Raw genomic sequence first — 24,940 nt, forward strand, 5'->3', positions numbered from 1 at the left:
TCTTTTGCGCCCTTGTCATTTAAATCGTCAATATGAAAATTAAAATCACCAGTTATAACCAGGCAGTCAAAGTCAGTGGAGATGCTAGACAATAGTTCAGTAAAATCATCAAAAAAATTTGCAGAATATTTAGGTGGCCTGTAGATAATTAACAAGAGAATTTTGGGAGAGCATTTCAACACAGCACACAGGTATTCAAATGATGTAAACTCACCGAGTGACATCTGTTTCCCCTGAAACAGATGTAAAGTTGATGTGTTGTGGTGTAAAGTTGTTTTGTTGTGGTGTAAAGTTGTTGTGCTGTGGTGTAAAGTTGTCGTGTTGTGGCGTAAAGTTGTCGTGTTGCGGCGTAAAGTTGTTTTGTTGTGGTGTAAAGTTGTGTTGTGTTGTAAAGTTGTTGTGTTGTGGTGTAAAGTTGGTTTGTTGTGGTGTAAAGTTGTTGTGTTGTGGTGTAAAGTTGTTGTGTTGTGGTGTAAAGTTGTTGTGTTGTGGCGTAAAAATGTCGTGTTGCGGCGTAAAGTTGTTTTGTTGTGGTGTAAAGTTGTTGTTTTGTGGTGTAAATTTGTTTTGTTGTGGTGTAAAGTTGTTGTGTTGTGGTGTAAAGTTGTTGTGTTGTGGTGTAAAGTTGTTGTGTTGTGGCGTAAAGTTGTTGTGTAGCGGCGTAACGTTATTTTGTTGTGGTGTAAAGTTGTGTTGTGTTGTAAAGTTGTTGTGTTGTGGTGTAAAGTTGTTGTGTTTTGGTGTAAAGTTGTTGTTTTGTGGTGCAAAGTTGTTGTGTTGTGGTGTAAAGTTGTTGTGTTGCGGCGTAAAGTTGTTTTGTTGTGGTGTAAAGTTGTGTTGTGTTGTAAAGTTGTTGTGTTGTGGTGTAAAGTTGATGTGTTGTGGTGTAAAGTTGTTTTGTTGTGGTTTAAAGTTGTTGTGTTGTGGTGTAAAGTTGTTGTGTTGTGGTGTAAAGTTGTTGTGTCATAGCGTAAAGTTGTTGTGTAAAATTGTTGTGTTTTGGTGTAAAGTTTTTGTGTTTTGGTGTAAAGTTGTTGTGTTGTGGCGTAAAGTTGTCGTGTTGTGGCGTAAAGTTGTCGTGTTGCGGCGTAAAGTTGTTTTGTTGTGGTGTAAAGTTGTGTTGTGAAGTTGTTGTGTTGTGGTGTAAAGTTGTTTTGTTGTGGTGTAAAGTTGTTGTGTTGTGGTGTAAAGTTGTTGTGTTTTGGTGTAAAGTTGTTGTTTTGTGGTGTAAAGTTGTTGTGTTGTGACGTGAAGTTGTTGTGTAAAATTGTTGTGTTTTGGTGTAAAGTTGTTGTGTTGTGGTGTAAAGTTGTCGTGTTGTGGTGTAAAGTTATTGTGTTTTGGCGTAAAGTTGCCGTGTCGTGGTGTAAAGTTGTCATGTTGTGGTGTAAAGTTGTTGTGTTGTGGTGTAAAGTTGTTGTGTTGTGGCGTAAAGTTGTCGTGTTGCGGCGTAAAGTTGTTTTGTTGTGGTGTAAAGTTGTGTTGTAGTGTAAAGTTGTTGTGTTGTGGTGTAAAGTTGTTGTGTTTTGGTGTAAAGTTGTTGTTTTGTGGTGTAAAGTTGTTGTGTTGTGGCGTAAAGTTGTCGTGTTGCGGCGTAAAGTTGTTTTGTTGTGGTGTAAAGTTGTGTTGTGTTGTAAAGTTGTTGTGTTGTGGTGTAAAGTTGTTGTGTTTTGGTGTAAAGTTGTTGTTTTGTGGTGTAAAGTTGTTGTGTTGTGGCGTAAAGTTGTTGTGTAAAATGGTTGTGTTTTGGTGCAAAGTTGTTGTGTTGTGGTGTAAAGTTATTGTGTTTTGGCGTAAAGTTGCCGTGTCGTGGTGTAAAGTTGTCATGTTGTGGTGTAAAGTTGTTGTGCTTTGGTGTCGGAATATCGGATATCGGCAAAAAGCCATTATCAGACATCCCTAATCAATACAGATCAATACAGTATGCAGGGATACAGTCCGTAAGCACACATGATTGTATTTTTTTATGACCAAAAGAAAACAAAAAATAGTGTAAAACAGTCTTAATTAATGTTATGTTATGTTACATATTAGTACAAGTAACATAAAGTACAGTCCTAATTAATGTTCCCTATTAAAGACGGTGCTCTCCTGCTGGCCTTGCAGAATATTGGAGTCTCCTAATTATCTTTCGGGAAATAAAAAGGTGGGCCTCAGGACACTATTTGTGTCTTGGAGATCAGCGAATAAGGCCAAGTGTGTTTTTTTCATGCAGCGTGAGATTTTAATGAGAGATTCAGGGGAGGAAAAAAATAATATATATTTTTTTTCGGAGTGTGTGTGAAAATAAAATGAAGTGGAAACTAAAATGCAAAAACTCGTCTGCGCTATCAATAAGAAATCCTGCAAAGAAAAAGAGAGGAGCATGTGTGTTGATTACATCGTCAACATGCTGGAAATAGAGAGAATAATGTGAGTATTTATGACAAACAATAATGTGAGTATTTATGACAAACAATATCCATGGAGGGATTCTATGAGAAATAACTTCAAGGAGAAGTTGTGACTGACGCTCCTTATACAATAAAGTTTATACAGTGTTTTATTTTCCTACATTCAAACACAGTGTTACTGTTCAAACTCTGTGCAATGTTACAGTGGTCACCATTATAAACCTACTTGTTAATAAATAAATAAATAAATAAAACCTCCGCCTTGTTTTTAATGAATACTTAGGCCTATTACGCTATTGTGTTTTAATGCTGCTCATTGTGGCGGTACTTGGTGACTCAAGTTTGAGACTAGATAAGTGGCTAACTACTGTAACTAACTAGCTAACAGCAACAGGTAACATGAGCTCCATCTGGGTCAGAATGCTCGCCCTTAAAACCCACTTTGGTTAAATCCAGCATTTCCTGTCACTTTAGTTATGTCAAGTTGTCGTGTTGTGGTGTAAAGTTGTTTTGTTGTGGTGTAAAGTTGTTGTGTATTGGTGTAAACTTGTTGTGTTGTGGTGTAAAGTTGTCATGTTGTGGTGTAAAGTTGTTGTGTATTGGTGTAAAGTTGTTGTGTATTGGTGTAAAGTTGTCGTGTTGTGGTGTAAAGTTGTTTTGTTGTGGTGTAAAGTTGTTTTGTTGTGGTGTAAAGTTGTTTTGTTGTGGTGTAAACTTGTTGTGTTGTGGTGTAAAGTTGTCATGTTGTGGTGTAAAGTTGTTGTGTATTGGTGTAAAGTTGTTGTGTATTGGTGTAAAGTTGTCATGTTGTGGTGTAAAGTTGTTTTGCTGTGGTGTAAAGTTGTTTTGTTGTGGTGTAAAGTTGTTTTGTTGTGGTGTAAATTTGTGTTGTAAAGTTGTTGTGTTCTGTTGTGGCGTAAAGTTGTTGTGTTGTGGTATACAGTTGTGGTGTTGTGGTGTCAAGTTGTCATGTTGTGGTGTAAAGTTGTTTTGTTGTGGTGTAAAGTTGTTTTGTTTTGGTGTAAAGTTGTTTTGTTGTGGTGTAAATTTGTGTTGTAAAGTTGTTGTGTTCTGTTGTGGCGTAAAGATTGTTGTGGTATAACGTTGTGATGTTGTGGTGTAAAGTTGTCGTGTTGTGGTTTAAAGTTGTTTTGTTGTGGTGTAAAGTTGTTGTGTATTAGTGTAAACGTGTTGTGTTGTGGTGTAAAGTTGTCATGTTGTGGTGTAAAGTTGTTGTGTGTTGGTGTAAAGTTGTTGTGTATTGGTGTAAAGTTGTCGTGTTGTGGTGTAAAGTTGTTTTGCTGTGGTGTAAAGTTGTTTTGTTGTGGTGTAAAGTTGTTTTGTTGTGGTGTAAAGTTGTTTTGTTGTGGTGTAAATTTGTGTTGTAAAGTTGTTGTGTTCTGTTGTGGCGTAAAGTTGTTGTGTTGTGGTGTACAGTTGTGGTGTTGTGGTGTCAAGTTGTCATGTTGTGGTGTAAAGTTGTTTTGTTGTGGTGTAAATTTGTGTTGTAAAGTTGTTGTGTTCTGTTGTGGCGTAAAGATCGTTGTGTTGTGGTATAAAGTTGTGGTGTTGTGGTGTAAAGTTGTCGTGTTGTGGTGTAAAGTTGTTTTGTTGTGGTGTAAAGTTGTGTTGTAAAGTTGTTGTGTTTTGTTGTGGCGTAAAGTTGTGTTGTAGAGTTGTTGTGTTTTGTTGTGGCGTAAAGTTGTTGTGTTGTGGTATAAAGTTGTCGTGTTGTGGTGTAAAGTTGTTTTGTTGTGGTGTAAAGTTGTGTTGTAAAGTTGTTGTGCTGTGGTGTTAAGTTGTTGTGTTGTGGTGTATAGTTGTTTTGTTGTGGTGTAAAATTGTTGTGTTGTGGCTTAAATGTTGTCGTGCTGTGGCATAAAGTTGTTGTGTTTTGGTGTAAAGTTGTTGTGTTGTGGTGTGAAGTTGTTGTGTTGTGGCTTAAAGTTCTTTTGTTGTGGTGTAAAGTTGTGTTTTAAAGTTGTTGTGTTGTAAAGTTGTTGTGTTTTGGGTGTAAAGTTTTTGTTTTGTGGTGTAAAGTTGTTGTGTTGTGGCGTAAAGTTGCCGTGTTGCGGCGTAAAGTTGTTTTGTTGTGGTGTAACGTTGTGTTGTGTTGGAAAGTTGTTGTGTTGTGGTGTGAAGTTGTTGTGTTTTGGTGTAAAGTTGTTGTTTTGTGGTGTAAAGTTGTTGTGTTGTGGCGTAAAGTTGTCGTGTAAAGTTGTTGTGTTTTGGTGTATAGTTGTTGTGTTGTGGTGTAAAGTTGTTGTGTTGTGGTGTAAAGTTGTCGTGTTGTGGTGTAAAGTTGTTATGTTGTGGCGTAAAGCTGTCGTGTCGTGGTGTAAAGTTGTTGTGTTTTGGTGTAAAGTTTTTGTGTTGTGGTGTAAAGTTGTTGTGTTTTGGTGTAAAGTTGTTGTTTTGTGGTGTAAAGTTGTTGTGTTGTGGCGTAAAGTTGTCGTGTTGTGGCGTAAAGTTGTCATGTAAAGTTGTTGTGTTTTGGTGTAAAGTTGTTGTGTTTTGGTGTAAAGTTGTTGTTTTGTGGTGTAGAGTTGTTGTGTTGTGGCGTAAAGTTGTCATGTTGTGGCGTAAAGTTTTTGTGTAAAGTTGTTGTGTTTTGGTGTAAAGTTGTTGTGGTGTAAAGTTGTTGTGTTTTGGTGTAAAGTTGTCGTGTTGTGGTGTGAAGTTGTGTTGTAAAGTTGTTTTGTTTTGGTGTAAAGTTGTGTTGTGAAGTTGTTGTGTTTTGGTGTAAAGTTGTGTTGTTGTGTTGTGGTGTAAAGTTGATGTGTTTTGGTGTAAAGTTGTCGTGTTGTGGTGTGAAGTTGTGTTGTAAAGTTGTTGTGTTCTGTTGTGGCGTAACATTTATTTCCTGTCACTTTATTTCCTGCAAAAGTGAAGGCTGTCCAGAAAAAAGCAGTAGAGTTCTTGACACTCACATAGTCGGTCTCCTCGTCCAGGTCGGCCCGTTCTTTCCGGGCGTTGACTTGGGGGAAAACGTCCACCATCAAGAGGCTGTGGTGACCCGGCGTCTTGCCGTTGCAGTCCCGGTGGTCCGTCCCGAAACCGCTTCCGGAACCCTCCGTGATGGAGCCGCCCGCTCCGGACCGCTTCCCCGAGTCGGTGTTGACAAGGGGCGGACAGGGGGGCAGGCAGGGGGGCGGGCAGGGGGGATGGCCGCCCGCCTGGGGCAGCTCGGGGAGCTCCAAGGACAACGCCCGGCGGTCCCTTCCGGCGGCCAAGTGTCTGGACAGGAGGAAGCCGGGCGGGGGCGGAGGGTGGTGCGGGGGCCTGGAGAGAAGGGACTCCTGCTCGGGGGCGGGGGGGTAGGGGTAGGGGGTGCGGGTGCTGTGCAGGCGGAGGCTGCCGCCCACCTGGGGGGCCCCGCCGTGGCCGTGGTTTCTCCGACCCAGACTGTTGGAACTGGACCTGAAGAAAAGACTTGGTGAAGTTTCAACAAAGTGGTGAAGGAACTTTGCTAGTGGTCTCACCTGCGAGTCCACGCTCCCTGCGGCCGCACAGGGCGCCCCCAGTTGTGGTAGGTGGAACTGCGACTGTGACGCTGGAAATACACAACCAGTTACAAGACTCTCCCTTGTGGCTTTTTGTTGTTGTGTTGTCGTGTAAAGTTGTCGTGTTGTGGTGTAAAGTTGTCGTGTTGTGGTGTAAAGTTGTTGTGTTGTGGTGTAAAGTAGTCATGTAAAGTTGTTGTGTTGTGGTGTAAATTAGCAGTGTAAAGTTGTTGTGTTGTGGTGTAAAGTTGTTGTGTTGTGGCGTAAAGTAGTAATGTAAAGTTGTTGTGTTGTGGTGTAAAGTTGTCGTGTTGTGGTGTAAAGTTGTCCTGTTGTGGTGTAAAGTAGCTGTGTAAAGTTGTTTTGTTGTGGTGTAAAGTTGTTGTGTTGTGGCGTAAAGTTGTCGTGTTGTGGTGTAAATTTGTCGTGTTGTGGTGTAAAGTTGTTGTGTTGTGGTGTAAAGTAGTCGTGTAAAGTTGTTGTGTTGTGGTGTAAATTAGCAGTGTAAAGTTGTTGTGTTGTGGTGTAAAGTTGTTGTGTTGTGGCGTAAAGTAGTAATGTAAAGTTGTTGTGTTGTGGTGTAAAGTTGTCGTGTTGTGGTGTAAAGTATTCCTGTTGTGGTGTAACGTAGCTGTGTAAAGTTGTTTTGTTGTGGTGTAAAGTTGTTGTGTTGTGGCGTAAAGTTGTCGTGTTGTGGCGTAAATTTGTCGTGTTGTGGTGTAAAGTTGTTGTGTTGTGGTGTAAAGTAGTCGTGCAAAGTTGTTGTGTTGTGGTGGAAAGTAGCCGTGTAAAGTTGTTTTTTTGTGGTGTAAAGTTGTTGTGTTCTGTTGTGGCGTAAAGTTGTCGTGTTGTGGTGTAAAGTTGTCGTGTTGTGGTGTAAAGTTGTTGTGTTGTGGTGTAAAGTAGTCGTGCAAAGTTGTTGTGTTGTGGTGGAAAGTAGCCGTGTAAAGTAGTTTTTTTGTGGTGTAAAGTTGTTGTGTTCTGTTGTGGCGTAAAGTTGTTGTGTTGTGGCGTAAAGTTGTTGTGTCATGGTGTAAAGTTGTTGTGTTGTGGTGTAAAGTCGTCGTGTTGTGGTGTGAAGTTGTTGTGTTGTGGTGTAAAGTTGTCGTGTTGTGGTATAAAGTTGTTGTGTTGTGGTGTAAAGTTGTCGTGTTGAAGTGTAAAGTTGTTTTGTTGTGGTGTAAAGTTGTTTTGTTGTGGTGTAAAGTTGTGTTGTAAAGTTGTTGTGTGAAGTTGTGTTGTAAAGTTGTTCGTAAGGTTGTTGTGCTGTGATGTAAAGATGTTGTGTAAAGTTGCTGTGTTGTGGCATAAAGTTGTTTTGTTGTGGTGTAAAGTTGTGTTGTGTTGTAAAGTTGTGGCGTAAAGTTGTTTTGTTGTGGTGTAAAGTTGTTGTGTTGTGGTGTAAAGTTGTTGTGTTGTGGTGTAAAGTTGTTTTGTTGTGGAGTAAAGTTGTTGTGTTGTGGTGTAAAGTTGTTTTGTTGTAGTGTAAACTTGTGTTGTGGCGTAAAGTCATCGTGTTGTGGTGTAAAGTTCTTGTGTTGTGGTGTAAAGTTCTTGTGTTGTGGTGTAAATTTGTTGTGTGTTTGTGTAAAGTTCTTGTGTTGTGGTGTAAAGTTTTTGTGTTCTGTTGCGGTGCAACGTTGTTGTGGCGTAAAGTTGTCGTGTTGTGGTGTAAAGTTGTCGTGTTGTGGTGTAAAGTTGTCGTGTTGTGCTGTAAAGTTGTCGTGTTGTGGCGAAACGTTGTTGTTTTGTGGTGTAAAGTTGTCGTGTTGTGGCGTAACGTTGTTGTGTTGTGGTGTAAAGTTGTCGTGTTAAGTTGTCGTGTTGTTGTGTAAAGTTGTTGTGTGTTGGTGTAAAGTTGTCCTGTTGTGGTGTAAAGTTGTAAAGTTGTTGTGTTGTGGTGTAACGTTGTTGTGTTTTGGCGTAACGTTGTCGTGTTGTGGTGTAAAGTTGTCGTGTTGTGGTGTAAAGTTGTCGTGCTGTGGTGTAAAGTAGTCGTGTAAAGTTGTTGTGTTGTGGTGTAAAGTAGCCGTGTAAAGTTGTTTTTTTGTGGTGTAAAGTTGTCGTGTTGTAGTGTAACGTTGTTTTGTTGTGGTGTAAAGTTGTGTTGTAAAGTTGTTGTGTTCTGTTGTGGCGTAAAGTTGTTGTGCTGTGGTGTAAAGATGTTGTGTAAAGTTGCCGTGTTGTGACGTAAAGTTGTTTTGTTGTGTTGTAAAGTTGTGTTGTAAAGTTGTTGTGTTGGGGCGTAAAGTTGTTTTGTTGTGGTGTAAAGTTGTGTTGTGATGTAGAGCTGTTGTGTTGTGACGTAAAATTGTTGTGTAAAGTTGTTGTGTTTTGGTGTAAAATTGTTGTGTTGTGACGTAAAATTGTTGTGTTTTGATGTAAAGTTGTTGTGTTGTGGTGTAAAGTTGTTGTGTTGTGGTGTAAAGTTGTCATGTTGTGGTGTAAAGTTGTCATGTTGTGGTGTGAAGTTGTTTTGTTGTGGTGTAAAGTTGTGTTGAGTTGTGTTGTAAAGTTGTTGTGTTCTTTTGTGGCGTAAAGTTGTTTTGTTGTGGTGTAAAGTTGTGTTGTGTTGTAAAGTTGTTGTGTTCTGTTGTGGCGTAAAGTTGCTGTGTTTTGTTGTGGCGTAAAGTTGTTGTGTTGTAAAGTTATTGTGTTGTTGTGTTCTGTTGTGGCGTAAATTTGTTGTGTTTTGTTGTGGAGTAAAGTTGTTGTGTTGTAAAGTTATTGTGTTGTGGTGTAAAGTTGTTTTGTTGTGGTGTAAACTTGTGTTGTGGCGTAAAGTCGTCGTGTTGTGGCGTAAAGTTGTTGTGTGTTGGTGTAAAGTTCTTGTGTTGTGGTGTAAAGTTGTCCTGTTGTGGTGTGAAGTTGTGTTGTAAAGTTGTTGTGTTCTGTTGTGGCGTAAAGTTGTTGTGCTGTGGTGTAAATATGTTGTGTTAAGTTGCCGTGTTGTGACGTAAAGTTGTTTTGTTGTGGTGTAAAGTTGTGTTGTAAAGTTGTTGTGTTGTGGCGTAAAGTTGTTTTGTTGTGGTGTAAAGTTGTGTTGTGATGTAGAGTTGTTGTGTTGTGACGTAAAATTGTTGTGTAAAGTTGTTGTGTTTTGGTGTAAAGTTGTTGTGTTGTGGTGTAAAGTTGTTGTGTTGTGGTGTAAAGTTGCCATGATGTGGTGTAAAGTTGTCATGTTGTGGTGTAAAGTTGTTTTGTTGTGGTGTAAAGTTGTGTTGTGTTGTACAGTTGTTGTGTTTTGTTGTGGCGTAAAGTTGCCATGTTGTGGCGTAAAGTTGTCATGTTGTGGTGTAAAGTTGTTTTGTTGTGGTGTAAAGTTGTGTTGTGTTGTAAAGTTGTTGTGTTCTGTTGTGGCGTAAAGTTGTTGTGTTGTAAAGTTATTGTGTTGTTGTGTTCTGTTGTGGCGTAAAGTTGGTTTGTTGTAAAGTTATTATGTTGTGGTGTAAACTTGTTTTGTTGTGGTGTAAACTTGTGTCGTGGTGTAAAGTCGTCGTGTTGTGGCGTAAAGTTCTTGTGTTGTGGTGTAAAGTTATTGTGTTGTGGTGTAAAGTTGTCCTGTTGTGGTGTGAAGTTGTATTGTAAAGTTGTTGTGTTCTGTTGCGGCGTAACGCTGTTGTGTTGTGGTGTAAATTTGTCGTGTTGTGGCGTAAAGTTGTCGTGTTGTGGTGTAAAGTTGTCGTGTTGTGGCGTAAAGTTGTCGTGTTGCGGCGTAAAGTTGTGGTGTTGTGGCGTAAAGTTGTCGTGTTGTGGCGCAAAGTTGTCGTGTTGTGGCGTAAAGTTGTCGTGTTGTGGCGTAAAGTTGTCGTGTTGCGGCGTAAAGTTGTGGTGTTGTGGCGTAAAGTTGTGGTGTTGTGGCTTTATGTTGTGTTGAAATGTACATGTTTTTGAGCTGCTACTGGTGCTCCATCATCCATGAATGAATGAATGACTAAACAAGAATAATGTCGACTCGTCGTCTGCGAGCGTGGCGTCCGCCCCCACCCCGGCCCCGGCCCCCGCCCCCGCCCCCGCCCCCGCCCCCGCCCCCGCCCCCGCCGCCGCCCCGGCCCCGCCCCCCGCCCCCGCCGCCGCATGCGAGCGTTGGCCCCGCTTTAAGGCGGCGACGTGGTCGTGTTTGTTTCCGCGTGTCTAATCCTCTCGGCGTGATGGACCTAATTATACGTTCTACCCTCGCTGCAAGAGGCTGGCGACGGATACGGCCCGAGCTGCTCCCGCATGCCCACGACGACAACAAAAGAAGAAAGGAAAAAAAAAAAAAGAGACCCGTCTCCATGGAAACAGAGACGGAGCACACCGGAGGTTAAATCCCACCTGGAGCGGTTTTAGACATCACACATGAACGTCGGGATCGTTTGTTCCGAGTCGTATGCGACAAAAGACAATATAGACTCAGAGAGTATGTATAAAATTCAACATGATGCGGACACCTTTGTTACTGGATACTTTCTAACATGCCTTGGAGACAACTTTGATTATTTGATACTTGTTTCTATCAACAAATGTTAAAAAGGTTAAATAATCCTAGCATAAACTGTTAGCACGCTAACGTTAGCGTGCGATAACGGGAACAGTTAGCATAAGTAATACGCAACTTTGATTAGTTGATACTTGCTTGTATCGACAAATGTTACGAACGCGACAAATGTTGGTGGCAAGTATTAAAATCCATGGGTTTTAGGTTAAAAAATAGTTAAAATCCTAGCATAAAATGCTAGCACGCTAACGTTAGCATGCGATAATGGGAAGTTAGCATACTTGCAAGATGGAGAAAAATACCAAAATCCGCACATTTCAGGTTCGAATGGTTAAAACGAGCTAAAATGCTGACTTAAAATGTTAGCATGCTAGCATTAGCATACATCTAAGATATGCGTGTTGGCCACGAGATAATTGCTTTTTGGTGACAATAATTCTAGAGTTAAGCTCACAATGCAATATGTTGAATGATGCAGACACGTTTGTTACTGGATACTTTCTAATATGTTCCTGCCCTGGAGACTTTGTACGTGTTAAGTAATACGCAACTTTGATTATTTGATACTTGCTTGTATCGACAAATGTTAGGAACGCGACAAATGTTGGTGGCAAGTATTAAAATCCATGGGTTTTAGGTTCAAAAATAGTTAAAATCCTAGCATAAAATGCTAGCACGCTAACGTTAGCACGCGATAATGGGAAGTTAGCATACTTGAAAAGATGGAGAAAAATACCAAAATCCGCACATTTCAGGTTCGAATGGTTAAAACGAGCTAGAATGCTGACTTAAAATGTTAGCATGCTAGCATTAGCATGATTGCATGGAAAAAGTTAGCATACATCTAAGATATGCGTGTTGGCCACGAGATAATTGCTTTTTGGTGACAATAATTCTAGAGTTAAGCTCACAATGCAATATGTTGAATGATGCAGACACATTTGTTACTGGATACTTTCTAATACGTTCCTGCCCTGGAGACTTTGTGCGTGTTAAGTAATACGCAACTTTGATTATTTGATACTTGCTTGTATCGACAAATGTTACGAACGCGACAAATGTTGGTGGCAAGTATTAAAATCCATGGGTTTTAGGTTAAAAAATAGTTAAAATCCTAGCATAAAATGCTAGCACGCTAACGTTAGCACGCGATAATGGGAAGTTAGCATACTTGAAAAGATGGAGAAAAATACCAAAATCCGCACATTTCAGGTTCGAATGGTTAAAACGAGCTAAAATGCTGACATAAAATGTTAGCATGCTAGCATTAGCATGATTGCATGGAAACAGTTAGCATACATCTAAGATATGCGTGTTGGCCACGAGATAATTGCTTTTTGGTGACAATAATTCTAGAGTTAAGCTCACAATGCAATATGTTGAATGATGCAGACACGTTTGTTACTGGATACTTTCTAATATGTTCCTGCCCTGGAGACTTTGTACGTGTTAAGTAATACGCAACTTTGATTATTTGATACTTGCTTTTATCGACAAATGTTACGAAGGCGACAAATGTTGGTGGCAAGTATTAAAATACATGGGTTTTAGGTTAAAAGAAATGGTTAAAATCCTAGCATAAAATGTTAGCACGCTAACGTTAGCATGCGATAATGGGAAGTTAGCATACTTGCAAGATGGAGAAAAATACCAAAATCCGCACATTTCAGGTTCGAATGGTTAAAACGAGCTAAAATGCTGACTTAAAATGTTAGCATGCTAGCATTAGCATGATTGCATGGAAAAAGTTAGCATACATCTAAGATATGCGTGTTGGCCACGAGATAATTGCTTTTTGGTGACGCCGAGTGCTCACAATAATTCTAGAGTTAAGCTCACAACACAATATGTTGAATGATGCAGACACGTTTGTTACTGGATACTTTCTAATATGCTCCTCCTGCCTGGAAACTTTGTACGTGTAAGTAATACGCAACTTTGATAATTTGATACTTGTTTTTATTGACAAATGTTAAAAAGGTTAAAAAAAATGGTTGAAATCCTACCATAAACTGTTAGCATGCTAACGTTAGCGTGCGATAACGGGAAGAGTTAGCATAAGTAATATGCAACTTTGATTATTTGATACTTGTTTTTATTGACAAATGTTACGAAGGCGACAAATGTTGGTGGCAAGTATTAAAATCCATGGGTTTTATGTTTAAAAAATGGTTAAAATCCTAGCATAAAATGTTAGCACGCTAACGTTAGCGTGCGATAATGGGAAGAGTTAGCATACTTGAAAAGAGGGAGAAAAATACCAAAATCCGCACATTTCAGGTTCGAATGGTTAAAACGAGCTAAAATGCTGACTTAAAATGTTAGCATGCTAGCATTAGCATACATCTAAGATATGCGTGTTGGCCACGAGATAATTGCTTTTTGGTGACAATAATTCTAGAGTTAAGCTCACAATGCAATATGTTGAATGATGCAGACACGTTTGTTACTGGATACTTTCTAATACGTTCCTGCCCTGGAGACTTTGTACGTGTTAAGTAATACGCAACTTTGATTATTTGATACTTGCTTTTATCGACAAATGTTACGAAGGCGACAAATGTTGGTGGCAAGTATTAAAATCCATGGGTTTTAGGTTCAAAAATAGTTAAAATCCTAGCAAAAAATGCTAGCACGCTAACGTTAGCACGCGATAATGGGAAGTTAGCATACTTGCAAGATGGAGAAAAATACCAAAATCCGCACATTTCAGGTTCGAATGGTTAAAACGAGCTAAAATGCTGACTTAAAATGTTAGCATGCTAGCATTAGCATGATTGCATGGAAAAAGTTAGCATGCATCTAAGATATGCGTGTTGGCCACGAGATAATTGCTTTTTGGTGACAATAATTCTAGAGTTAAGCTCACAATGCAATATGTTGAATGATGCAGACACGTTTGTTACTGGATACTTTCTAATACGTTCCTGCCCTGGAGACTTTGTACGTGTTAAGTAATACGCAACTTTGATTATTTGATACTTGCTTTTATCGACAAATGTTACGAAGGCGACAAATGTTGGTGGCAAGTATTAAAATCCATGGGTTTTAGGTTCAAAAATAGTTAAAATCCTAGCATAAAATGCTAGCACGCTAACGTTAGCACGCGATAATGGGAAGTTAGCATACTTGCAAGATGGAGAAAAATACCAAAATCCGCACATTTCGGGTTCGAATGGTTAAAACGAGCTAAAATGCTGACTTAAAATGTTAGCATGCTAGCATTAGCATGATTGCATGGAAAAAGTTAGCATGCATCTAAGATATGCGTGTTGGCCACGAGATAATTGCTTTTTGGTGACAATAATTCCAGAGTTAAGCTCACAATGCAATATGTTGAATGATGCAGACACGTTTGTTACTGGATACTTTCTAATAGGCTCCTCCTGCCTGGAAACTTTGTACGTGTAAGTAATACGCAACTTTGATAATTTGATACTTGTTTTTATTGACAAATGTTAAAAAGGTTAAAAAAAATGGTTGAAATCCTACCATAAACTGTTAGCATGCTAACGTTAGCGTGCGATAACGGGAACAGTTAGCATAAGTAATATGCAACTTTGATTATTTGATACTTGTTTTTATCGACAAATGTTACGAACGGGACAGATGTTGGTGGCAAGTATTAAAATCCATGGGTTTTATGTTAAAAAAATGGTTAAAATCCTAGCATAAAATGTTAGCACGCTAACGTTAGCACGCGATAATGGGAAGAGTTAGCATACTTGAAAAGAGGGAGAAAAATACCAAAATCCGCACATTTCAGGTTCGAATGGTTAAAAGGAGCTAAAATGCTGACTTAAAATGTTAGCATGCTAGCATTAGCATGATTGCATGGAAAAAGTTAGCATACATCTAATATATGCGTGTTGGCCACGAGATAATTGCTTTTTGGTGACAATAATTCTAGAGTTAAGCTCACAATGCAATATGTTGAATGATGCAGACACGTTTGTTACTGGATACTTTCTAATACGTTCCTGCCCTGGAGACTTTGTACGTGTTAAGTAATACGCAACTTTGATTATTTGATACTTGCTTTTATCGACAAATGTTACGAAGGCGACAAATGTTGGTGGCAAGTATTAAAATCCATGGGTTTTAGGTTCAAAAATAGTTAAAATCCTAGCATAAAATGCTAGCACGCTAACGTTAGCACGCGATAATGGGAAGTTAGCATACTTGCAAGATGGAGAAAAATACCAAAATCCGCACATTTCAGGTTCGAATGGTTAAAACGAGCTAAAATGCTGACTTAAAATGTTAGCATGCTAGCATTAGCATGATTGCATGGAAAAAGTTAGCATGCATCTAAGATATGCGTGTTGGCCACGAGATAATTGCTTTTTGGTGACAATAATTCTAGAGTTAAGCTCACAATGCAATATGTTGAATGATGCAGACACGTTTGTTACTGGATACTTTCTAATATGTTCCTGCCCTGGAGACTTTGTACGTGTTAAGTAATACGCAACTTTGATTATTTGATACTTGCTTTTATCGACAAATGTTACGAACGCGACAAATGTTGGTGGCAAGTATTAAAATCCATGGGTTTTAGGTTCAAAAATAGTTAAAATCCTAGCATAAAATGCTAGCACGCTAACGTTAGCACGCGATAATGGGAAGTTAGCATACTTGCAAGATGGAGAAAAATACCAAAATCCGCACATTTCAGGTTCGAATGGTTAAAACGAGCTAAAATGCTGACTTAAAATGTTAGCATGCTAGCATTAGCATGATTGCATGGAAAAAGTTAGCATACATCTAAGATATGCGTGTTGGCCACGAGATAATTGCTTTTTGGTGACAATAATTCTAGAGTTAAGCTCACAATGCAATATGTTGAATGATGCAGACACGTTTGTTACTGGATACTTTCTAATATGTTCCTGCCCTGGAGACTTTGTACGTGTTAAGTAATACGCAACTTTGATTATTTGATACTTGCTTGTATCGACAAATGTTACGAACGCGACAAATGTTGGTGGCAAGTATTAAAATCCATGGGTTTTAGGTTAAAAGAAATGGTTAAAATCCTAGCATAAAATGTTAGCACGCTAACGTTAGCATGCGATAATGGGAAGTTAGCATACTTGCAAGATGGAGAAAAATACCAAAATCCGCACATTTCAGGTTCGAATGGTTAAAAGGAGCTAAAATGCTAACTAAAAATGTTAGCATGCTAGCATTAGCATGATTGCATGGAAAAAGTTAGCATACATCTAAGATATGCGTGTTGGCCACGAGATAATTGCTTTTTGGTGACAATAATTCTAGAGTTAAGCTCACAATGCAATATGTTGAATGATGCAGACACGTTTGTTACTGGATACTTTCTAATATGTTCCTGCCCTGGATACTTTGTACGTGTTAAGTAATACGCAACTTTGATTATTTGATACTTGCTTTTATCGACAAATGTTACGAAGGCGACAAATGTTGGTGGCAAGTATTAAAATCCATGGGTTTTAGGTTCAAAAATAGTTAAAATCCTAGCATAAAATGCTAGCACGCTAACGTTAGCATGCGATAATGGGAAGTTAGCATACTTGCAAGATGGAGAAAAATACCAAAATCCGCACATTTCAGGTTCGAATGGTTAAAACGAGCTAGAATGCTGACTTAAAATGTTAGCATGCTAGCATTAGCATGATTGCATGGAAAAAGTTAGCATACATCTAAGATATGCGTGTTGGCCACGAGATAAATGCTTTTTGGTGACAATAATTCTAGAGTTAAGCTCACAATGCAATATGTTGAATGATGCAGACACGTTTGTTACTGGACACTTTCTAATACGTTCCTGCCTTGGAGACTTTGTACATGTTAAGTAATACGCAACTTTGATTATTTGATACTTGCTTTTATCAACAAATGTTACGAAGGCGACAAATGTTGGTGGCAAGTATTAAAATCCATGGGTTTTAGGTTCAAAAATAGTTAAAATCCTAGCATAAAATGTTAGCACGCTAACGTTAGCGTGCGATAACGGGAACAGTTAGCATAAGTAATACGCAACTTTGATTATTTGATACTTGTTTTTATCGACAAATGTTACGAACGCGACAAATGTTGATGGCAAGTATTAAAATCCATGGGTTTTAGGTTAAAAAAATGGTTAAAATCCTAGCATAAAATGTTAGCATGCTAACGTTAGCATGTGATAATGGGAAGAGTCTTGTTTTTATCGACAAATGTTACGAACGCGACAAATGTGGCTGCAAGATGGCGGCAAGTATTAACATCCAAGGATTTTAGGTTAAAAAAATTGTTAAAATCCTAGCATAAAATTTTAGCACGTTAACATTAGCATGTGATAATGGGAAGAGTCCTGTTTTTATCGACAAATGTTACGAACACGACAAATGTGGCTGCAAGATGGCGGCAAGTAATAAAATCCATGGGTTTTAGGTTAAAAAAATAGTTAAAATCCTAGTATAAAATGTTAGCACGCTAACGTTAGCATGTGATAATGGGAAGAGTCTTGTTTTTATCGACAAATGTTACAAACGCGACAAATTTGGCTGCAAGATGGTGGCAAGTATCAAAATCCATGGGTTTTAGGTTAAAACAATAGTTAAAATCCTAGCATAAAATGTTAGCATGCAATAATGGGAAGAGTTAGCATACTTGCAAGATCGAGAAAAATACCAAAATCCGCGCATTTCAGGTTCGAATGATTAAAACGAGCTAAAATGCTAACTTGAATGTTAGCATGCTAACATTAGCATGATGACATGGCAGAAGATAGCATACCTCTAAGATATGCGTGTTGACCACGAGATAATTGCTTGTAGGTGCTCACAATAATTCTAGAGTTAAGCTCACAACGCAATATGTTGAATGATGCGGACACGTTTGTTACTGGATGCTTTCTAATATGTTCCTGCCCTGGAGACTTTGTATGTGTAAGTAATACTTTGATTATTTGGTACTTGTTTATGTCGATTAATGTTATGAATGTGACAAATGTTGTTGCAAGACTAGTATCAAAATACATGGTTTTTAGGTAAAAAAAAATAGTTTAAATCCTAACATAAACTATTAGCATGCTAACATTAGCATGTTGTAACGGGAACTGTTAGCATCCAGCAAGATGGACAAAAGTATCAAAATTCTTTAACATTTTAGGTTTAGATGATTAAAACGTGTTAAAATGCTAACACGAACCGTTAGCATGCTAACGTTAGCATGATGACATAGAAAAGGTTAGCGCACGTCTAAGATATGCGTGTTAGCCACGAGCTAATCACAATAATTCACAAAGTTAAGCTCACAACCCAGTATATTGAATGATGCGGACACGTTTGTTACTGGATACTTTCTAATGCGCTCTTGCCTTGGAGACGTTGCACATGTGAGTAAGACGCTGCACACCCACCCTCAGTGAGTGTTTGATGAGCTCCAATTATGACAGCAGCTGGCTGCTTCACAGTTCATCTTTTATTAAGAGGATTATAATTATCAGCACATGGAGCTCACTCGCTACTTATTGTTACATTTTCTTTTGTTCCACCTCCACTTCAACCGCAGCTCTCCACGTGTTGGCAGCACTCGTGCATCCAAGACACAATTATCCTGCTCCTTACCCGTGTACTTTTGTTGGTGCACACCCATTTCCTCCGTACCACCGTGCAATATATGAATGTGTAATACATACATACATACACACGGATACTACTACTGTATTACTGTATGTATGTAAAATACATACATACATACATACATACATACATACATACATACATACATACATACATACATACATACATACATACGGATACTACTACTGTACTAATGCATTATGTATAATACATACATACATACATACCAGTGACGTGCGGTGAGGTTCATGACTGGTGAGGCACTGACTTCATCACAGTCAGATTTACAAACATATGAACCCTAAAGAATATCTTATTTACCATTTGATTGGCAGCAGTTAACGGGTTGTGTTTAAAAGCTCATACCAGCATTCTTCCCTGCTTGGCACTCAGCATCAAGGGTTGGAATTGGGGGTTAAATCACCAAAAATGATTCCCGGGCGCGGCACCGCTGCTGCCCACGGCTCCCCTCACCTCCCGGGGGGTGAACAAGGGGATGGGTCAAATGCAGAGGACAAATTTCACCACACCTAGTGTGTGTGAGACAATCATTGGTACTTTAACTTAACTTTAACTTTACACATACAAACTGTAGCACACAAAAAAGCACATTTAATAAAAAAAAAACGTTATTATGGTCTTACCTTTACTTATAAGTGCGGGAACAGTGGTGTTCGTGTTGGAAGAGTTGTGAATGAATGAAATATGAAATCCGTGCTGCAGTCTGCAGGTGTACCTAATGTTGTGTCCCTGTCCGCGACTCCTGCAGCGCGAGCATTGTTGTTTTTGCACTTTTTGGCTTCTTGTTAAGTGACTTTTTTTTTGGTGGATTCGGTCTTGCACGTGGAGGGTTTGGGTGTGGGCTTTGGTTGGTGTGGCACTCCCGTCGGGCGGTGCATTCTGCGGCGGAGCTGCTTGGCACCAGGAGGCGGGGTTATGAGGCGAGCCTCCCACAGTGCGTTTGTCTTTCCATGATGGCTGGTGAGGCCGTGCCTCCCCTGCCTCTAGTGACGGCACGCCACTGATACATATATATATATGGATACTAGTAATGTATTACTGCATGTATGTATGTATAATACATACATACATGCATACATACATACGGATACTACTACTGTACTACTGCATTATGTATAATACATACATACATACATACATACATACGGATACTAGTAGTGTATTACTGCATGTATGTATGTATTATATATACATACATGCATACATACATACATACGGATACTACTACTGTATTACTGCATGTATGTATAATACATACATACATAGATACATACATACGGATACTAGTAGTGTATTACTGCATGTTTGTAAAATACATACATAATACATACATACGGATACTACTACTGTATTGCTGCATGTTTGTAAAATACATACATACATACGGATACAACTACTGTATTACTATGTGCATGTATAATACATACATACGTACATACATATGGATACTACTACTGTATTACTATGTGTATGTATAATACATAAATTCACACATACGGATACTACTACTGTATTACTGTGTGTATGTATAATACATACATACATACATATGGATACTACTATTGTATTACTGTGTGTATGTATAATATGTACATACATACATACATACATACATACATACATATGGATACTAGTAGTGTATTACTGCATGTATGTATAATATATACATACATGCATACATACATACATACGGATATGGTACTGTATTATTGCATGTATGTACAATACATACATAAATACATACATACGGATACTACTACTGTATTACTGCATGTATGTACAATACATACATACATACATACATACGGATACTACTATTGTATTACTGTGTGTATGTATAATATGTACATACATACATACATACGGATACTAGTACTGTATTACTGCATGTATGTACAATACATACATACATGCATACGGATACTACTACTGTATTACTGCATGTATGTACAATATATACATACTGTACATACGTACATACATACATATATACATACGAATACTAGTACTGTATTACTGCATGTATGTATACTAAATACATACATACATACATACATACATACATACATACATACATACGGATACCACTACTGTATTACTGCATGTATGTACAATACATACATACATATGTACTTACGTACATACATACATATAGAAACTACTACTGTATTACTGCATGTATGTACAATACATACATACGTACATACATACATATAGATACTACTACTGTATTACTGCATGTATGTACATTACATACATACATACACACATACATACATACATACATACATACATACATACATACATACATACATACATACATACATACATACATACATACATATGTATACAACACGATGCAGTGTTGTGTGAACCTACCAGAGAGAGAGAGCGTCTCTCCAGGCTACCTTTGCTCATCACGCTGCTCTTCCGGGACTCGCCGGTGAAGCTCCGCCTCTCCGAGGAGTGTGACCTCCGGGACCCCAGCTCCAGGTGACCGTTGGGCGTCAAGCTACAGATCCTGGGGTCTGGAAGAAGGCAGTAAAACAAAACAAAAGTGAGGGGATGACATACTCTGCCAAGTCCTGTTAATAATCATGTTAAAGTCCAACTGGGGAGGAACATCTAGTCCCCGGACACAATAAGTTGAATGATGCGGACACGTTTGTTACTGGACATTTTCTGCCTCAGAGTCATTGTATAGGTAATTAATATGGAACCGTTATTATTTAATACTTGTTTATATTGACAAATGTGCTGTTTTACACTGCAATATTGAGGAAATCATTATTACATATGTCTAGCTTGTGTGCTATTGTGTGCTTAGCTGCGGTGTAGCTGCTAGCTCCTAGTAGCCTATAACCTACCATGTTTGTCTTTTGGTAAATGACTTGTTAACTAAAAAAAATGTATACAAACATGTATTTACGTGTATATATTTGCATATTTTTGTTTTATGAAAATGGAAAAAAAAAAAAAAAAAAAAAAAAAAATCTTATTAAATGTATAATTTAAAGTCCACATTACCACTTAAGTTCTCACTAAGTTAAATCGAAAAAAAGATCAATCATATTAAAAACTAAAAATATTGTACCATTTTTTGGTAAATCCATATAGAAGTTATTTCAACCATGTGACTCCTTAAAATTAACATTTAACATATATACAGTACACAAATTAAAAAAAAGTTTATTCCAAAAAAAGTAAAATAAATAAAAATGTATAAAAGACGATAAATACAATTTGAAATTTTTTTTTTTTTTTTACAAATATTGTACCATTTTTGGGTAAATCCACATAGGAGTTATTTCAACCATGTGACTCCTCTCGACCAATCAGTGAAGAAGGTTAAAATTAACATTTAACACATATACTGTATGCCAATTTAAAAAAAAAGTATTCTAAAAAAAAAAAGGAAAATAAATAAAAACATATAAAAGACGATAAATACAATTTGAAAAATAAAAAAATAAAATTTGACAAATTTTGTACCATTTTTGTAAATCCACATAGACACTTAAGCTCTCACTTAAAGGTATTTGAATCATGTGACTCCTCCCAGCCAATCAGTAAAGAAGGCTAACAATAACAATGGCTGTTTGTCCAATGTTATCTATACAGTTTGTCAATAAAATGTATTTAAAAAAAGTGAAATAAATAAAAATGCAAATTAAAATAAATGAAAATTTGGCTTTGAATAGTGTAAACTGTTAGCATGCTAACATTAGCATGTCACAACGGGACTGGTTAGCATACTTGCAAGATAGAGAAAAGTATCAAAAGCCACACATTTCAGGTTCAAATGATTAAAATGAGCTTAAATGCTAACTTTAAATGATAGCGTACTAACATTAGCATGATGACATAGAAAAAAGATATGTGTGTTGGCCACGAGATAATTGCTTGTTGGTGCTCACAATAATTCAAGAGTTAAGCTCACAACGCAATATGTTGAATGATGCGGACATGTTTGTTACTGGATAGTATTTAATATGCTCCTGCCTTGGAGACTTTGTACGTGTAAGTAATACGCAACTTTAATTATTTGATACTTGTTTTTATTGACAGATGTTAAAACTTTTTTCCTAGCATAAACTGTTAGCACGCTAACGTTAGCATGGCATAAGGGAACAGTTAGCATACTTGCAAGATGGAGAAAAAGTACCAAAATCCTCACATTTTATGTTAAGATGATTAAAACGAGTTAAAATGTCAACACACGAGCCGTTAGCATGCTAACGTTAGCATGATGACATAGAAAACTTTAGCGGGATTTTAAGATACGTGTGTTGGCCACGAGATAATTGCTTGTAGGTGCTCACAATAATTCTAGAGTTAAGCTCACAACGCAATATGTTGAATGATGCGGACACGTTTGTTACTGGATACTTTCTAATACGCTCCTGCCTTGGAGACTTTGTACGTGTAAGTAATACGCAACTTTGATTATTTGATATTTGTTTTTATCGACAAATGTTAAAACAATTTTTTTAAAATCCTATCATAAACTGTTAGCACACTAACATTAGCATGTCATAATAGGAACAGTTAGCATACTTGCAATATGGAGAAAAAGTATCAAAATCCTCACATTTTATGTTAAGACGATTAAAACGAGTTAAAATGCTAACACAAATCGTTAGCATGCTAACGTTAGCGTGATGACATAGAAAGCGTTAGCGTGATTTTAATATATGTGTGTTGAATGATGCGGACACGTTTGTTACTGGATACTTTCTAATACCCTCCTGCCTTGGAGAATTTTTACGTGTAAGTAATACGCAACTTTGATTATTTGATACTTGTTTTTATCGACAAATGTTAAAAAAGGTTAAAACAATGGTTTAAATCCTAGCATAAACTGTTAGCACGCTAACATTAGCATGTCATAACGGGAACAGTTAGCATACTTGCAAGACGGAGAAAAAGTATCAAAATCCTCACATTTTAGGTTAAGATGATTAAAACGAGTTAAAATGCTAACACGAGCCGTTAGCATGCTAACGTTAACGTGCTAACATTAGCATGTTGACATAGAAAAAGTGATTTTAAGATATGTGGTTGGCCACGAAAAAATTGCTTTGTGGTGCTCACAATAATTCAAGAGTTAAGCTCACAACGCAATATGTTGAATGATGCGGACACGTTTGTTACTGAATAGTATTTGATATGCTCCTGCCTTGGAGACTTTGTAGGTGTAAGTAATACGCAACTTCGATTATTTGACACTTGTTTTTATCGACAAATGTTTAAAAAAATGTTTTTTTCAATCCTAGCATAAACTGTTAGCACGCTAACATTAGCATATCATAAGGGAACAGTTAGCATACTTGCAAGACGGAGAATAGTATCAAAATCCTCACATTTTAGGTTTAGATGATTAAAACGAGTTAAAATGCTAACACGAACCGTTAGCATGCTAACGTTAGCAGGATGACATAGAAAGCATTAGCGTGATTTTAATATATGTGTGTTGAATGATGCGGACACGTTTGTTACTGGATACTTTCTAATACCCTCCTGCCTTGGAGAATTTTTATGTGTAAGTAATACGCAACTTTGATTATTTGATACTTGTTTTTATCGACAAATGTTAAAAAAGGTTAAAACAATGGTTTAAATCCTAGCATAAACTGTTAGCACGCTAACATTAGCATTTCATAACGGGAACAGCTAGCATACTTGCAAGACGGAGAAAAAGTATCAAAATCCTCACATTTTAGGTTAAGATGATTAAAACGAGTTAAAATGCTAACACGAGCCGTTAGCATGCTAACGTTAACGTGCTAACATTAGCATGTTGACATAGAAAACGCGATTTTAAGATATGTGTGTTGGCCACGAGATAATTGCTTTGTCGTGCTCACAATATTTCTAGAGTTAAGCTCACAACGCAATATGTTGAATGATGCGGACACGTTTGTTACTGGATACTTTCTTATACGCTCCTGCCTTGGAGACTTTGCATGTGCATGTTAAAATACAAAATGTTTGGATATGTATGTTGGCAACGAGATAACTGCTTTTTGGTGCTCACGATAATTCTAAAGTTAAGCTCGCAACGCAATATGTTGAATGATGCGGACACGTTTGTTACTGGATACTTTCTAATACGCTCCTGCCTCGGAGACTTTGATTATTTTATACTTGTATTCATCGACAAATGTTGAAAATGAACATTTGACATGTTGAAGGACTGCCTGTATCGCACATTTGACATGATTTGTTGCTGATATCGGACCAGTATCGGACACATTTGTGTACGATGTAAAAAAAGAAATACGAATCTCACCGGACAGTTTTATGGAATCGTGCCTCTCGCTCTCGTCAAAGTTGGAAGAGGAGCGGTCGTCGTCCGAGTAGGAGTGGGTGGCGTCGCCCTGGTGCACACAAGGAAGGTCAGTTGCGGTGAAAAACGACCTACACGACTCCTTTACTGGACGTGGGCTAAAACTAGCAGGATCAGGACTTGAGTCTCTCCTCACCTCCGCCTGGAAGCCCTCCACCAAGATGGCCACCAGCAGGTTGAAGAGGACGTAGTTCCCAAAGGTCATCAGGGCCACGAAGTAGAGCGCGGCCAGGGGCGAGGTGGCCGCCATGCCGTTGTACAGGACGGCGTTCCAGTCCTCCTGGGTCAGGATCTGACCACGCAACCACCGTGTCGGTCAGGGCACGGCAAACCTCCGCCAAGGCCCGAATACTCTTAAACATGTCCAACTAACTAATTGGTACTGACAGAAAGACTTTGACCAGGCGCTATTTCACCTCAACATTTTAAAAATGACCCCAAAAAATGTTGAAACATTATTAGTTTGTTTATATCAATAATATAATAATAATAACAAGGAAATGTGTATACACAGTATATATATATATATATATATATATATATATATATATATATATATATATATATATATATATATATATATATAT

The 24,940-nt window shown here is 38.1% G+C and overlaps 1 protein-coding gene across 1 annotated transcript in view; it reads right to left on the minus strand.

Annotated features, from left to right (window-relative positions):
- The window catches only part of LOC133634271 (voltage-dependent T-type calcium channel subunit alpha-1I-like), a 334,793-nt gene that overhangs the window by 145,657 nt on the left and 164,196 nt on the right, over positions 1–24,940 (minus strand). Inside the window, exons 14-18 of the mRNA XM_062027399.1 lie at positions 24,490–24,645; positions 24,297–24,384; positions 20,384–20,532; positions 5,876–5,946; positions 5,324–5,813 (exon numbers count right to left, since the gene is read on the minus strand). Coding sequence (XP_061883383.1) covers positions 5,324–5,813; positions 5,876–5,946; positions 20,384–20,532; positions 24,297–24,384; positions 24,490–24,645 — 954 coding nt within the window. The remainder of the gene's footprint in view (positions 1–5,323; positions 5,814–5,875; positions 5,947–20,383; positions 20,533–24,296; positions 24,385–24,489; positions 24,646–24,940) is intronic.

This window comes from Entelurus aequoreus, linkage group LG18, assembly GCF_033978785.1.
Source record: "Entelurus aequoreus isolate RoL-2023_Sb linkage group LG18, RoL_Eaeq_v1.1, whole genome shotgun sequence".
Lineage (NCBI taxonomy): Eukaryota > Metazoa > Chordata > Actinopteri > Syngnathiformes > Syngnathidae > Entelurus > Entelurus aequoreus.